The sequence below is a fragment of the Trichoplusia ni genome, chromosome 12 (genome assembly GCF_003590095.1).
Source record: "Trichoplusia ni isolate ovarian cell line Hi5 chromosome 12, tn1, whole genome shotgun sequence".
Taxonomy (NCBI): Eukaryota; Metazoa; Arthropoda; class Insecta; order Lepidoptera; family Noctuidae; genus Trichoplusia; species Trichoplusia ni.
The window spans coordinates 13832347-13847652 of record NC_039489.1 but is presented as its reverse complement, the minus strand read 5'-3'; the positions used below and the strand labels follow the sequence as shown (position 1 = coordinate 13847652).

The 15306-nt window shown below is 41.8% G+C and overlaps 1 protein-coding gene across 1 annotated transcript; it reads right to left on the bottom strand.

Annotated features, from left to right (window-relative positions):
* Positions 1 to 380: 380 nt before the first annotated feature.
* LOC113499725 (EH domain-containing protein 3) lies at positions 381 to 15154 on the bottom strand. Its single transcript, XM_026880310.1, has 4 exons — positions 13770 to 15154; positions 3478 to 3648; positions 1810 to 2016; positions 381 to 1512 (listed from the first exon to the last, which is right to left on the bottom strand). Exons 1-3 carry the CDS (start codon positions 14992 to 14994, stop codon positions 1814 to 1816), a joined length of 1599 nt encoding a protein of 532 aa, XP_026736111.1. The 5' UTR covers positions 14995 to 15154; the 3' UTR covers positions 381 to 1512; positions 1810 to 1813.
* Between the last annotated feature and the right edge of the window lie 152 nt (positions 15155 to 15306).

Below are 15306 nucleotides of genomic sequence, written 5' to 3'. Positions count from 1 at the left end.
TTTATTTGTCATTTAGGGGCATTGAATACTTAAAACAAGTCGTCTATACAAAATAAACAAGCCTAAATTCAATTGGGCTGTGTCGTTTCATTGGGGAACCCCACCATGTCCCTCTTCCAGCTTCAGTGTCAGATGAACTGTCCTCATAATATTGCAGTCACGGAATACACCATGTGATGTGTGTTACTTCAGCTAAGTCGGAGACGGGAAAGGAACCATTTTTAATTTAATAAGTATTATTAAATATTATGTTCCCCCTGACCGTAAGTAAAAGCTTGTTATGTAATATCGCAATTTTCTGCTAAAGTTGACTTCCGCCTATAAGTCTATTCCACGGGATTTCCTATCCACTTTGTATAGTTCGGAAATAAAACGTACCATTTGCTTTCTTAACTATTTATTACACACTATGTATAATTTATGATAATTGTTATCAATTTACATATCTTTATGTACATACAGTAGCAAAATGTAAAAACACAAAGCGCGGCGAGGAGCGCCGCCGCCCGCAGCGCGACGGACGCGCCACCTGGCGGCGCGCGGCGGCGCCGGCCACGCGCTAAAATACGTTCCAAAACTCTAACCGATATAAATTCTGTATTTACACAAACCCCGAAGGCGTAGACTCCGACTGTAGTACAAAGCTTTACACCTAATTATATTAAAGCGAAGGCACCGCGGGTCATTGACAGTTCCCATATAAATGCAGCACTTGTAGTATCAAAATTAGCATCGATATTTTCAACAATAATATGATTACAAAATAGCTACATGCATTGTGAAGGGTGGAGTAGATACACACAACTGTGAATTTATTATTCTGGATTCTCGTTTGACTACATTTCATCGAGGACCTTCTAATAGGAACAACAAAGTATGCAACGTGTTAGAAAACTATGCAATAATATAATTAAATATATGTAGATGGTGTCAACACTCGCAGCAGGTAGGTAGTGTATTGATGTGACATCCTCAGTGACACACGTTTATGTTAATCATGATTACTGCGCTATTCTGTATATTAATTAATAAAAATAAAATCACAATCGACAATTGAATATTTTTTATGAACATTTATCAAAAACAATGCACTTAATCTAAAGTGTTTATAATTAGCCAACAATAATTTAAGACGACGCTAGCCGACAGCTCAATAAGTAGTATAAAGCTAATACATTGGATGCAGCTGTTTGATCATCAATAGTAAATTTCAACTAATTTCTAAATAAAATTATTACTTATAATTTCAATGCAAGCAAATAAATAATATTATAATATTTGTTGGATGTAAATAAACTTTGTATAATAATATTTTTCTAATTGTATGCCATTGTATGATATTGCATTCTCAGTGATCGTGTGAGGATGTGAGTGTCCGCGCCCCGCGCCCACCGCCCACCGCCCATCGGCCTCTCGACTAGCGCTCTCAGGACCAGGTAACACAAACACAGCCTCTCGTGACACAACACACCTCATCAGCCATTCATACTTCCGAATTAACCAAGTCCCAAACTGTAAACCAAAGCAACAGGAATTGATTTATAACATTATTAACATGATGACATAAAAATTATTGAAGAACTGACCCTAAAAATGTTTTATTTGGATATTGCGTACTTTGTCGAAAAAACATGTAAGTAGTCCCAAAATAGTATTCCAGAAGAGAATGCTGTAAGCAGTGTCCGAAAATCGATCGTCAAGTACATCAAACGATGTCGTGGAAACATGATGCACGAGTATGTCGAGGTTATCGTGGACGCGAGGACGCGAGGACGCGTGGGAGGGGGAGCCTTAGCGTGGCATACGTACTGGTTCAGTTGCGCTTGGAGGGCGGCACGAGGTGCGCGGGCAGCTCGGAGGGCAGGTCGTGCCCATCTATCTTCACGTGGATCAGGTGCATGGCCAGCGCGAACTCCTCTTCGTCCAGGAAGCCGTCCTTGTCGATGTCGGACAGCTTCCAGATCTTGCCGAGCACCGAGTTGGGTAGCTTCGACTTCACCATCTCCGTCTTGGCGGCTGTCGACAAACGTCAATCAGGTCAGCGAGGAAGCACGGCATCGAATGTAGCGACACACGTACTGTCTCAGTGTTACCACTGTATTAAGACATTGATTATTAATTTTATTATATACGTTTTATTAAGGGTTGCTACATTATATGCCGATCATTTTGTGAAGGATATGGAATTGCCAGGGTAGGTTGAAAATAGTTCATGCACTTAATAAAATTTGGAGGTTAGTATCAAGCATGGCAACAGGCGCGATGGAGCGTTATTATAAAACGAGGTGTAAAATGTTAATAGCAGAGAGTCCGAAAAAAGAGACCAATTAAGAGCAACAAACGTAACTAAATAAGAATCGATGAGGACTAGAAAGTTTTCTTAAAGATTATCGACTTTACCTATGTCTAAAAATGGCAATGTTACTGTAAGAGCCCAAACTGCGGCAAAATCTTAAGATCCGCCAGTTAGGTTCTGCAATTTACTATATGAATATTACTTTATTAACATTTGTCTCCAAATTGAGGGAATATAATTTCGGGGTAACTGTAACATTATATTTAAGTAAATATATTTTTACGAGTACGTAAACAAAACGAAATGTTTAATCGTCTAAGTTGGCACTGTGCTCGTTAATTTGCCAACTAAATACTTAAGTATGCTGATGACATTGTCGCGGTAGAACAGCTCCAGGACCGAGTGTATCCTCACAGCCTGCAGCTGGGGACCGAACGCCACGAGCGAGGCCTTGTCTAGCCACCCGTCCGGAGATCTCTCCACGTAAAATTCAATGTATCGCGTGCCTGTCAGCGAGTACACTGTCCATGCGAATATAAGTTCTGTAATGATGACTAGAGTCACTACGTTCAAAGCGAGCAGAACTATCAACTTGACTGTGTCGAACAACGATTGCAAACAAGTGAGTCTCGGTCGCGGGGTACCACCGGCTGAGGACTCGGAGCCCGCTTCAGAGCTACTGTTCGATTCGGTATCATCAATGGTATTGGGGTCTTCTATGCGTGAACGAGAATCAAAATTTAACTTCCCTCTTGAGTCACTGTGAGTAGTGTATGAGTTAGTGTCATACGAGTCTAAATAGCCCCGGGAGTGAGGAGACGCGCCCCCGTCGCTCGCAGCGTCGAGCGCCGCGGTGTCGTTCAGGCTGTGGATGGAGACGGCGGGCGACAGGCGGGGGCCCGCGCTGGCGACTTGAGCGTCCCGAACGTTTGCAATGAACTGTGCGAGCGCCTTACAATTGTCTGTCGCGCTACCGAGAGAGTCAACGAGCTTAGCGAAGTGCGAGGCGTCGCTGTCGTTACCGCGGTCCTTCACACTGAGGCACAGCTCGGAGAGCAGCGAACAGTTGTGTGTGGTGGACAGCAGCGCCTCGAGGGCTCTGTCCACGAGCAGGTGGGCGCGCAGCTGCGGGTGTGTGTGTAGCGCGCGCGCGAGTGTGCGAGTGTAAGGGGTAAGCGTACCGGCGCCGGTGACTTTGCCGTCAATGGGGTTGAGCGACTGGAAGAGCTGGTCGTAGCGCGGCTTCTCCTTGCTGCAGATCCACTCGGGGTCGCCGTGGCCGGCGTCCACGCCCTCGCCGCGCCCGTAGCCGAATGGCGACACCTGATCCTCGACACCCTCGAATGCGCCACCTGGAATGGTAAAAATCATTTTTAACATTTGTTTCATAAATATACATGTGAAGAAATAGAAATTTTATTGCAACTTGTCAATAATAAAACAACATCATTTTGCTAACTCAAAATAAAACTATTTTAATCACACAGACAGTGGTTTTTCTCTAGGATAAGAATAGCGCACACTGGGCTTTAAACTTATAAATAAATAGATATTAATAAGAGTTTATTCAATGATTTATGCAAACGTAAGTACCGTAACTTCCCTCATTCCCGTAGGGATGAGGGAAGTCGGATTCGTCGCAAAACTCAGGCCGCTGTAGGAGAATTGTTCAATAACTAAGTATCACACAATTACGGTGACAGACTAATCCCTAAAAATATTAGCTAACAAACAAATATTATTCAAGGGGCGTTGTGTTTATCAGACGATGACTCACGCATTGAATATGGCACAAACAAGCCGATACGGCATATTCACATTAACTGTATACGTTTATTATTTTGGCTAAGCTTCTAGTATTACCCGAGTAGGGCCACGGGTTAGTAATTATTGGGTTACTGCTTGCATGTCCGCAGGTCGGTACCGATCGGAGTTCATCATGGCTTGACGTTCCGTCCTGCTGAGACGCGCAGCAGATGCACCAGGCAGCCTGCTCACCTTGCCCTTGCGGGGGTCAAGAGAGGTAACGCGACGGTATCGGCTCGCAGCGCCACGCTCAGGACAAGGTCGCCCGGCCACTTCGCTGCTGCCGCTAACTGTATTTATTGTATTAGTCATCGCTAGTGAAACTAACTGAATCGCATTGCCCTCGGCACTCACAAATGACACAGTGCACTATTTCTCAGTTTCCTATCATAATAAGCAATAAAACAAACGTATGCAAAGGTTCTTGAAACGCGTAATATATATTATATCGTTCTTGATAAACACGCAAATAGAATCCGACTATTAAATAATTTTAATTGTATGTGAATAACTCATAAATCATTTGCATGTTACTCGATACCACGTAAACTAATTGGGTGTCTTCTTACACCCTGCTGGCTCTGTCAAGTCAACAATGATTGAGATGGATTTGCAAGACAATATTTAAGAGCGTACTAGAGCACAGCCGGCTAATAGGCACCAAAACGACCATGCGCCATTTGTTTCAAAGCACCTAGCTGATATAATTACACTCAAACAGCTCACATAAAAAGTAACAATTGGACCAATAAGTCGAGGACACTTATTGATTGTGGGCTCAGCAGAGCGGTTCATATTGTTTTTATCTAGCCTATAAATGAAACAAATCATGCTTTGTGTTCATCACATTGAAAGCGGTTGTTTCAAAGTGTTGCTTCGAAAGGACCTTGATGCGTCTCGATCTCAGCTGTTATTTCAAGGACTGACTGCGCCGCAATATATTCGTGTAGGTCACTCAGTCGCCAGGGTCGCCACGCACACGTATTTGTGAACCACTGCTAGCGGCGACCCCCGGCCCGCTGTGACGCCGCGATTTTGATGCACTTCACTGGCGGGTAATCAATACTCAACTGGACAACTTTCATTACTCATTGTTATTCTAAATTTCTAACGCGCGCAGCGAAAAACTTTTAACGCGAACAAACTAGGTACTAACTTTCATTGAAGAGCAGAGATTTCAGTGGAGAACCCATATTTAAATACGGTACAGTGCGAGTCGGATTGGCGACACAGATGGTTCCGTACAAAAGGTTAAAAATAAGAGAATCCGTTGAGTAAGTAAGTCATAACGCACCAACATGAACGTTATAAACGTTATATAACAGTTCGACTCGCGATCCCGCCGCGTCTGCTCATGATTAAGGACTCCGGTTGGGTCCGAAACTAGTCGGGCTACCCTGATAAATACGCGTGAGTAAACCGTTACATCATTTAATAATGAATCATTCTCACGACAGTTACTATCAAAATATAGTGTTAATTTGTATATGATAGTTAAAAAAATGCACATAAGAGTCGGCGAATATTAAGAGGAACGGTATTAACTTGTCAGTGGAGAGTTCTATACTTACAAGGAGTGTATATTTACGGTAGTGACATCGATGGGTGGCGACATAAATAAGTCGCGAATGAAAAAATTGCTCAGCCACATCACCCACGTCGGGCGACGTTGTTACGGATGAGTTACGGACTACCACACAGTGCCCTAACGAACCACATTGCTATGCTTTTGCAGTCGTTTTAATCTTTTTGACTCCGGAAACAGACACTTCTCGTGAATTAGCGAACTGTTGCTCAGTAGGTCATGTGTGTGTCATAGAGTAACATTGCAGCACTGGTAGCAGCGGGAGGTTCCCACGGCGCCGCGGGTGACACCGACAACATATTGTGTTTATGTGAAAATGGCGCCGAGTGCGGACTGCAGCTAATCATGTAATAGCAAAATAATCTAGATCGCGTTTCATGCGCCGAGTGAAAGTGCAGGAAGTGCGAGTGCGGCACACGCCGCGCGCTGATGACGCCGGACGAATCGATCGCGATGGCCACATACCGCCGCCGCGCCTCGCCGCATTACCCTGCGTCCAACCCACCGTGGTCACTACAATACCTGTCCCATTATTGAGGTAGGTTGTTCATGCATTACTCAACGATCCGAGCAGTGGCAGGCGGAGGCCCTACCTAACCTGTCATTTGTACAAGCCATTAAAATAAAGGGATCCTAACAGCATTTTCATGAGTCGTAATTCTTACCTACATATTTTACTTTTTAAGAAGAAGTACTACAAGTCGTAAACGAGACTACAAATGTGTCGATATAGGTCTTGTCATGGTATTGTCAATGTAAACTTGGTTATCATGTGTTAGCACTAGCGTTATGGCCTGTTCAGCGCTGCGCAAACAAGTCGTGTTTAATGTTCAACTTTTAAGGTTCTGGCGTCACCCGCGAAGGCCATTAGGAAGGACCTTGATATTATCACTTCATTGCCGGAGATAACTTGCGAAAAATACCGTTTCGAAACATTTACACACTTATACTTTTTAAACTGGATTGTTTATTAAACGAAATTTACAACTGTAACAACTGTGTTGTAAACGAGGGTCGTAAAGCCGCATGACTTATTTTCCAAGACGACTAAGAGGCAATCGCGTGTTCACCGGCGGGGAGTAAGATGTGGATCTTAAAGTAATTTGGGTGTTCCTGGAGCGTGAAGGTCGCGTCCAGCGCAGGATACCTGTATCCTCGCGGTAAGGAGGATGTGCATCCGTCGGCACTGCCCACGCCGCGCCGCTCATCTCACGCCATATGCTCACGATAACTAAAACCAACTGTTGGCTTACTATGGGACGAGCGGGATCCTTCAACATTACATGCTCTTCAATAAGGACGTAAGGTTAGGACTGACTGTTGTCTAACATGTTCAATCATTCAACCAGATAGCATCTATAGCCGTCCGTCCGAAGTTTATGGAAGAATCAGTACCGGTGTACCCCAGCACCCAACACGCTGGCAACACGTAGTGATAAAATAGATCCGATACTACTTAGCTTAGCATTTACTGTTACTTTGTTAGGGCTAATCAAATCCACTATGTTATCTGCATGAGATCCATTATTATTATTTATATATTTCCTGAAGATATAACGATCGGAAAAGGTACTTTATATTTTTTCCCGTTCATCTGAGTGCATGATTAATACATCAGTTTAAAATAATATAAAAAGAATGTCAACTGGCACTCGTGGAAGAATTTCTGAAGTACAGCGACATTTTTTACAAGTTATCAAATCCTAAATACAAAGTAGAATACTAAAAACTTTTATATTCGTGGCGACGCTATCTCAGATAACTCTAATACTAGATAAGATAAAGGTAACAGTACACGATCTCGGGCGAGCGCGGCGCGGCCGCTGCGGAGCCGTGTGTTGCTAGTTTGTTAAAATTGTCGACCGTCGTTCGCCCTTAATTACATTTCCGTAGTAGCGTAACAGTCATCAGAGAGGCGCATGCGCCGGCGGTATTAAGGAACAGATCCCACAGAAGTACTTGACGATATTGCCAAAAGAGATACAGAGCGACTGGTTCAATTAATTTTAGAAGTATTTATAAAACCCTACATGAGCCCACGAAACCCTAGCGCAGGGCTATCTCACAGAATATAGAATAGTACTGCTACACAGAGAAACCGAATGAAGCTAAATGGTATAGTATACGCAGTTCGTTTTCAGTTTTCATACAAATTCTTTTTGAGGCGTGATCTATAAAAAGGTACTATAAAAGGATTTTAAATTTCTATTTGTCTAATATCTAGACTAGACACATGTTATACCACACATGAACTAAATGCACGTAGTGTATCATATGCACTATAATGATAATACAATTACCTAATATCACCCTGTCTGTCGTGACGATTTCATATCACGCAGAACGTGAATGCAATGCTGATCTGATTCAGTAACGGTGTATCGCAAAAATATAAAACCTACTTAGATTCATTAGCGATGACTAACTGAGCGATGACGCGTAGTGTACGAAGTAAAACAAGGCAGGAAAGTTTGTATCTGTGTGCTCTAGCAGTTAGCGAGTGCCGGGTACGGGCGAGGCTGCGGCTAGCTGCGAGTGGCGCTAGCAGTACACCAGAAACAAAGGCAGCAGCTTCAGCCGCGCCTTGGAACATTACCACACAGATCAGCGCCGCGATAACACGCCGCTCGACAGATAACAATAAAATTGTAATTTCATAACGTGTACTGTCCATTAGCCAATATGTTATAGCGTAATATGTGTGGTATGAAACGTTGGAGGCCAATTAGAATAATCAGCCCGAAAAATGATTTGCTTCAAACATAGATATCTAATACAAATAAAACATAATTATGGTGTTGAGCTGTCGCTGTGCGGACTTATAACCTTATAGTGGCCTGTTTGTAAGACCATTACAAGCTTGCCAACCCAGGTTTGTTCCCCGGTACTCGCGGCCACATCCGAGTGTGATGCTAGTGCCCAGCGCAGACTGTTTCCTCGGCCATATGAAAATTATATGACCAAGTACATTCCGTCTTCATGTTTTCAAATAAGATTAAAAACAGAAGACTCTAGGAATATTGGTAGCGGCTTATCTCTAAAATTTAATTTGTCTGATCCGATGAACCATAAAAACTCATCACCTCAGTCCTCATCGGCGCACAATATTTTTTTCTTCATTCGCTATGCATAATTTTTATCCACCGACGCAAAAAGAAAAGTATAAGAAGTTTGACCGCTATGTATGCGTGATGTGTACTGTGGCACACTACCTTCTAAACGGGTGAACGATACGGTTTGTAGTATTTTTTGTCCAAGGTCCATTCCCTCCATCTGGTATTGGTAGGAATTCAGACGAAGGCGCACGGCGGAGGTACGTATAGCTCACTTGAATGGAACGACCATAGTCTATGCTATCTATGGCCGATGAATCAAGTCGCGGCCCTAAATACACTGCGCACAGGGCACTGTATAAGATATGTATACATTAACAGTTTGTACATAAGTAGCTTGAACACTTGTTATGCGAATCTTTGCATATTACATAACATACATGTTTGCTTGCAAATGAGCTAATTATATAGAAATAGTTCATTGAATACCATAATACAATTGTCGAGATTGGCCAGGCTGAGTACGTGTATGGGATGTATGACGCATTAAATGCCATCATTTGAGAAGGCCTTTTAATTAGTTTCTAAGTGAATGTTGTATGATGTAACTTTAGGAATAAAATTTCACTGCTAAGGCATGTATTATATTCCTTGGCCAATTGGTTGCAATTGATTTATTTGTTTCTAGAAAATTAAATCGCAATTAAATTGATTGGAATAAGGGCAGGGGAATGATGACGATGACAAAGATATCATCAAGCACTTTACGCTTGAAACCAGTTTTCTTGACTGTTGGCAGTCGTCTTGTTTAGTCGCCGACGTTTTTCATAGTGTATATGACAGTGCGTCCTAGAGTACGGTCCCCGACACAAGCTAGGCGTTTTAATAAAAGTGTTCTCGTCACCAATATGAATTTACTTTTTCAATACACACGTGTTTGCTCCCTGCAAACACGTGTGTTTTGAATAAGTAAATTGATCGAGGCTGAATGATTAATAGTCGAATATTAGAGTGGAGTGTGTCGACGCGGCGCGGCGCGAAGTCGCGCGGGTCAAGTGGCGCGCGAGGCTGACTGCCACAGAGCTGGCGCGCGGTCCACAAGCGCGCGAGGCGGGGTACCTCAAAACCCAGTAAGAAAAACACAACTCGTCATCGTTTATAAATCATTCGAGTAATCAGAAATACATTTTAGAGAAAATATGCTATCACTTATGTAAATACAACGCAACCAATTCAACAGCTAAATTACGAGAAGCTTTAGAAGTATGTATAAATAAACATGGGTAATACTCGTTAGCATTACCCATTATTAGCATAGCTGACGCAAAAGACATAAGGACTTGTCGTCACCCCGGGGTGGGTGCAATCACAATTCCAGAACTTGTCACTAAGCAAAATCCGCTAATTTAATGAAAATGGGCTACGAATGCGAGTCGGACTCGCAGCACTAGGGGTTTCCCTCAAATCTCCCGTAAAATTGATTGCCGTTCCTTAACCTCAATGTTTATTTTTCATTATTTTTTTAAACCGGCAAGATAAATACATTACTTGTGCAAACTGTCTTGCTATCCTTGTTCGTGAGGATGAGACAAAGCATGGTGACAGACGGACAGGTAATGGCGCCTCAGCAACAGGGTTCTGTATAATTCCTCTTGATTTCGGTACCGAAACGATTTTTATTACAGATGCGCCGAATAACTATTCGGTATTCGGTATTCGGCAATTTTTTCACTATTCGTATTCGGCCGAATTATTCGGTTTGGTGCCGAATATATTCGGTTCTTTTTTTCTCCGCCACATTACCCGATGTAGAACTAAAAGATATAACTTATTCTGTTATAAGTCTACGGAATACTATAAAAAATTGTTGAATTCAAAAATACTTTAACTCAGTGTTTATTTTTAACCAAAAATCAACATATTTATTTCTTAAACAACAACACTTACAACTTTCTAGTCAATATTTATTTTAATTTTAAAAACGCTTTAATCATAAATTATACTTTTAAACCTCCAAACAAAATATTTCAACCATAGAACAAGATAATAATCCCTACTATAATATTATAAATGCGAAAGTAGCTCTGTCTGTCCGTCTGTTACGCTTTCACGTCTAAACCACCGAACTGATTTTAATGAAATTTGGTACAGAGATAGAGTTGACCTTGAGAAAGAACATAGGATAGTTTTTATCCCGGACTTTTGAAGAGTTCTCTTGCAAACGTGATATAACCGACATCGACGCGGGGGAAGCCGTGGGCGAAAAGCTAGTAATATTAATTTCTGAAACTAAACAGTATATATTTACTTACATATTATTATATTTTTTTAAATGTTTGATCTTGCGGGCTACAAGTAAGGACATTTTGAAACCTGTTTACTAATAAATTAAAATAAAATAAATTGTAATAAAATTTAACCGAATAGTTCGGCCGAATATTCGGTTCGGTAAACTTTAAACCGAATATTATTCGGCATTCGGTTATTCGGTGAAACCACTATTCGGCGCATCTCTAATTTTTATACATTTATTCACACATTTTAGTCTTGTTGCTTGTACAATAAATACCTTCAACTAAAGGTAAAAATATATCAATTGTATATTTTATGACGTGATGTGACGTACGTGTCTGAATAAATCTAATGTTATTTAATACATATTTGTAATTGCAAAAGGCTGAACAGGTAGTAACAATATCAATGTGGACTATGATCAGTACTTGTGCGATGGCTTCTGTCATCTGTGAGTCTGTGTGCGCACGTGCGCGGCAGACACTTGTCCGATTGTAGGTCGTAAACAGTGACGGCATGATGGGCCTGCCGACGCGGCGCGCGGCGCGCGGCGGGCGCAGACAATGCTATAGAGGGTACAATCAACTATTTGTTGGAGATGGTCGGAACCCTGTATGCTGTCCATTTTTCATTTATTTTTGTATGATTACGTAAGAGTACGATATAAGTTTTGGGCATGTTAAACGTAATGTTCCATTGCCAATCTTTGATCATCTGTATACATAAGCACAGAATATGCAACTAGTACTAGCTGTACTAGTAGGTACTAGTGTGGATTTATTGCATCATCACACATTAAGTTAGATAGCGAGTTGAAGTTAGACACGGAAGGACGTGACCTCTGAATCTATGTCTAGGTGCATATCTACCTCAATTGCATGAGGTTTATATAATATGTATTACTCACAACTCGATACATTATACTCGTAGCTTGAAACAAATCACAAATAAAATATGAAGGAATACTAGTGATAGCAATAAAACCAAGTGATACTGAGGATGTCTTGTTACAAAACATTAAGTAGAAAGTTTCTAATCCTACGTGATTACTAGTGTTCCGAAACTCCGCGTGCCGATTATACTGATCAAGGAGAAATTAGCTGTCTAATTACGTGTGAGGAATAACGCCGGGATCGCTCACTCTACAATAGCCCGGGGTGCGGTGACACGCTGCAGCTCTCAGAGGTGGCAACACTTCCGCCGACATCACTACGACCACTACCTATCTCGGTCACTTTTTTATATTATTAATTTTTACCCTAGTGTCTCTAGAAATCTCTTGTGTATACGCGGCCTGACGCGGCAATATGGTTGTTACTTGTTACATAGGAATAGCTGCAACTGGAACCCGCAATGATTTGTTTTGTGTATTGAAAAAATGATGACTCAATTGAAACAGATATTTCGAAAGAATCAAAAGAACGTTTTTGCAAATAATCATTTAGTGCTGCTGTCGATTATGTAGGTCGAGTCATCGCCTGATTCACTCAATAAATACTGAGAAACTTATGAAGTAAATAATTCCTATCAGATTATTCAAATAAAATACACCAACCTACCTACCTACTGTCATGTACTGAATTGTAAGCACCCATTTGATAACTCTTACGATATCTACCTACCATTATCTCTTACCATTTCGAATTTACGTGTAATGAGAATGCAAAAATGGGACGATTGTATAATATTTGAATCTTGCATTAGCTTAGCAAGGTTTTTTGTAAGTATGTATGACACTGAACTATTTTCAAGAATGCGTTTGGGTTGCGCCCTACATGGTTTTGATTCACACGGCCCAGCAGAGCGAGGTTCAACGAATCGGCGATTAGTGTTAATATTATAAATCAAGCTGGTTCAATGATTAATCATTCAGAGTCCTGACAAATATTTATACATAGGAAAGGATTTTAAGATTCCATGTCAAAAAATAATTATTTAAGTGCACAGGACCTTAAGGGAGCCTGTAGTGATATAAGTATACATATAGCATATAATACCTATAACATATACCTCTGAAAATAGGTAGTCAACGACTTTACCTTGTTGCAATACGGAACTCTTGGAATTGTTAATAAAATTTATCAAGTACCTTATAACATACGTATAAGGAAAATTGGTACGTCCGACATCGTTATATGGAATGGTCAATATTCATATACGCGATAAATTGAAACTATACTGTAAGATTACTTCATCAACAATGTATACTCAATTACCGACGTCCACCATGAGGTCAGACTTTATAATTTAATAATTTCTAATTATAGTGCACGTCTAACGCAGTTAGCAGCACCGTTAGCAAATCCCGGCGCTCCGTTATCACAATGATAACAATATTCAGGTCAATATCTCGTGATAAGAGACGCACAGGCGCGCGCGGGCGGCGACGCCCCGGCCGCCACCGGCTTCACCTTCGACACGTCTTGGTACATGGTTTACCGAGAGTGTACTGTTTTTGACATAAACATTGAAAACCTCTGTCAATGAGGTGCCGACCGGGCCCAGTCAGCGTCACAGTAAATATATACTACTACTTGTCAGCGTCATCCGCGTGATAAGGGCCGCTCCTGCATGGTGTGGATGTAACGCTTTGATAAAGATTCGAAAAATTCTACAATCACTTGAATTTTCAAGATTCAACAGAAATATGATTAATCGATAAAATAAGTACTTAACAATCGAACCAAGTATGAGTTAAGAGTATGCAAATAGTGAATGACTAAGAGTTCAAACTTACCCTTTATTAGTGGCTCAGAGACGACATTGACGTCTTCCTGCGGGATCATATCCATGAGGCGCGCGATGTCGGTGGCCAGCATGTGGTCCACCACCTCCAGCAGCTTTGGTTTCAACGGGTGGAATTTAGTGAAGTCGTGGTTAGCTAGTGTCTCCTGCATCTTCTTAATGTCAGGGAAGTCACCAGGAGATATTTGTTGCTCCCTTTGGATGCGGTCATACACCTGGCCTAGATTCTTGATTAACTCTTTCTTTTTGCCGTCCTTGCCAAACATAGAAGGCATCTCTTTCCGTAGCTCACTCACAATATATGCATGAACCTTAGCTAGGCGAGCCCTTTTAATCAAGTCGTTTAGTTTGCGTAGAGCTGCATTCCTCGGTAGAGACTGCATATCCCTGAAGAGATCCTGCTCTTCATCTTCAAATAAACGTCTGTTGACATCGTAACGGAGCGGCTGGTCCCAGAATGATCCAATGTACACTCTAGCTACTTCAGGAGTCTGCAGGACTTTACCTAATGACCACATGAGAGCACCGTACACACGCATCAACTGCTGGTGATCAATCATGTCTGCTTTATTCAACACAATACGAATCTTGTCATCATGACCCCGCAGTGCTTCAATACTGCGTCTGAACTCATCAGATATATCGAGTTTGTGGGCATCAAATAACAATATGATTCTATCTACACGCTCAGCAAACCACTCCAGGACTCCAGTGAAGTCGTAGCCCCTGTCGACACGCTGCTTCTCGCCTGAGAGGATGCCGGGCGTGTCCACGATGGAGATGCCTTTGAGTACCGGCGATATCACGGTCGAACATTGAAATCTGTTTAGGAAGGCGTTGCCGAACTTGCTAAGCGGTCGGAACTGTTTCTTAGGGTCGACGACGAGCGCGTTACCGGGGATCACGCCCTCCTTCTCGTCGTACATAACAGCTATGAACCTGTCGGTGGTTGGCTCGGGGCCTATCCTAATGCCCGGGAAGTCTCGCTCTAGCAAGTATTTGATAAAAGTTGTTTTACCAGTTGAATACTGACCGACGAGCAGTATCATTGGCTTAGCATCAAAATCAGGGTCCTCGAGCTGCGGCGAGTGGAAGTCGTGGAACTGATAGTGTAGTTCCAGCGGTAAAAGTTTTGTTTTATAAATCCTTTTGAGACCTTCCACGACATTTTCAATACTTTCAGTTTTCTCGCCTTCCTTTTTTATCCAACTAAACATAGTGAATGTCTTATGCGTTAACTCTGGAACTATAACAAAAAGGACGGCACAGACACTAGTTCACTCACAGCAGCACTTTTCAATATTTTCCTAACAAATACGATGAGACCACCACGATCATCCTCCCCCACGAAAATGAAGTTAATGTCAAATGACGTGTGTGACGTGCCATTATTATGACGCAAATAAATGTTACCAATAGAAATAAATACTTGTAACTTAAATCTATTACCATGTAAAAGTAAACTCCATCAACTCCAGGAAGAATTAGGCTCCTCAATCTATGCTGATAACTAAGTATGCGTTTGGTAA

Coding starts and splice junctions, on each gene's coding strand:
- LOC113499725 (XM_026880310.1), bottom strand. CDS start 14,994: ATGTTTAGTTGGATAAAAAAGGAAGGCGAGAAAACTGAAAGTATTGAA. Junction 3,649..13,769: donor CTCTGAGCCACTAATAAAGG/GTAAGTTTGAAC, acceptor TTACCATTCCAG/GTGGCGCATTCGAGGGTGTC. Junction 2,017..3,477: donor CGGCAAAGTCACCGGCGCCG/GTACGCTTACCC, acceptor GTTTGTCGACAG/CCGCCAAGACGGAGATGGTG.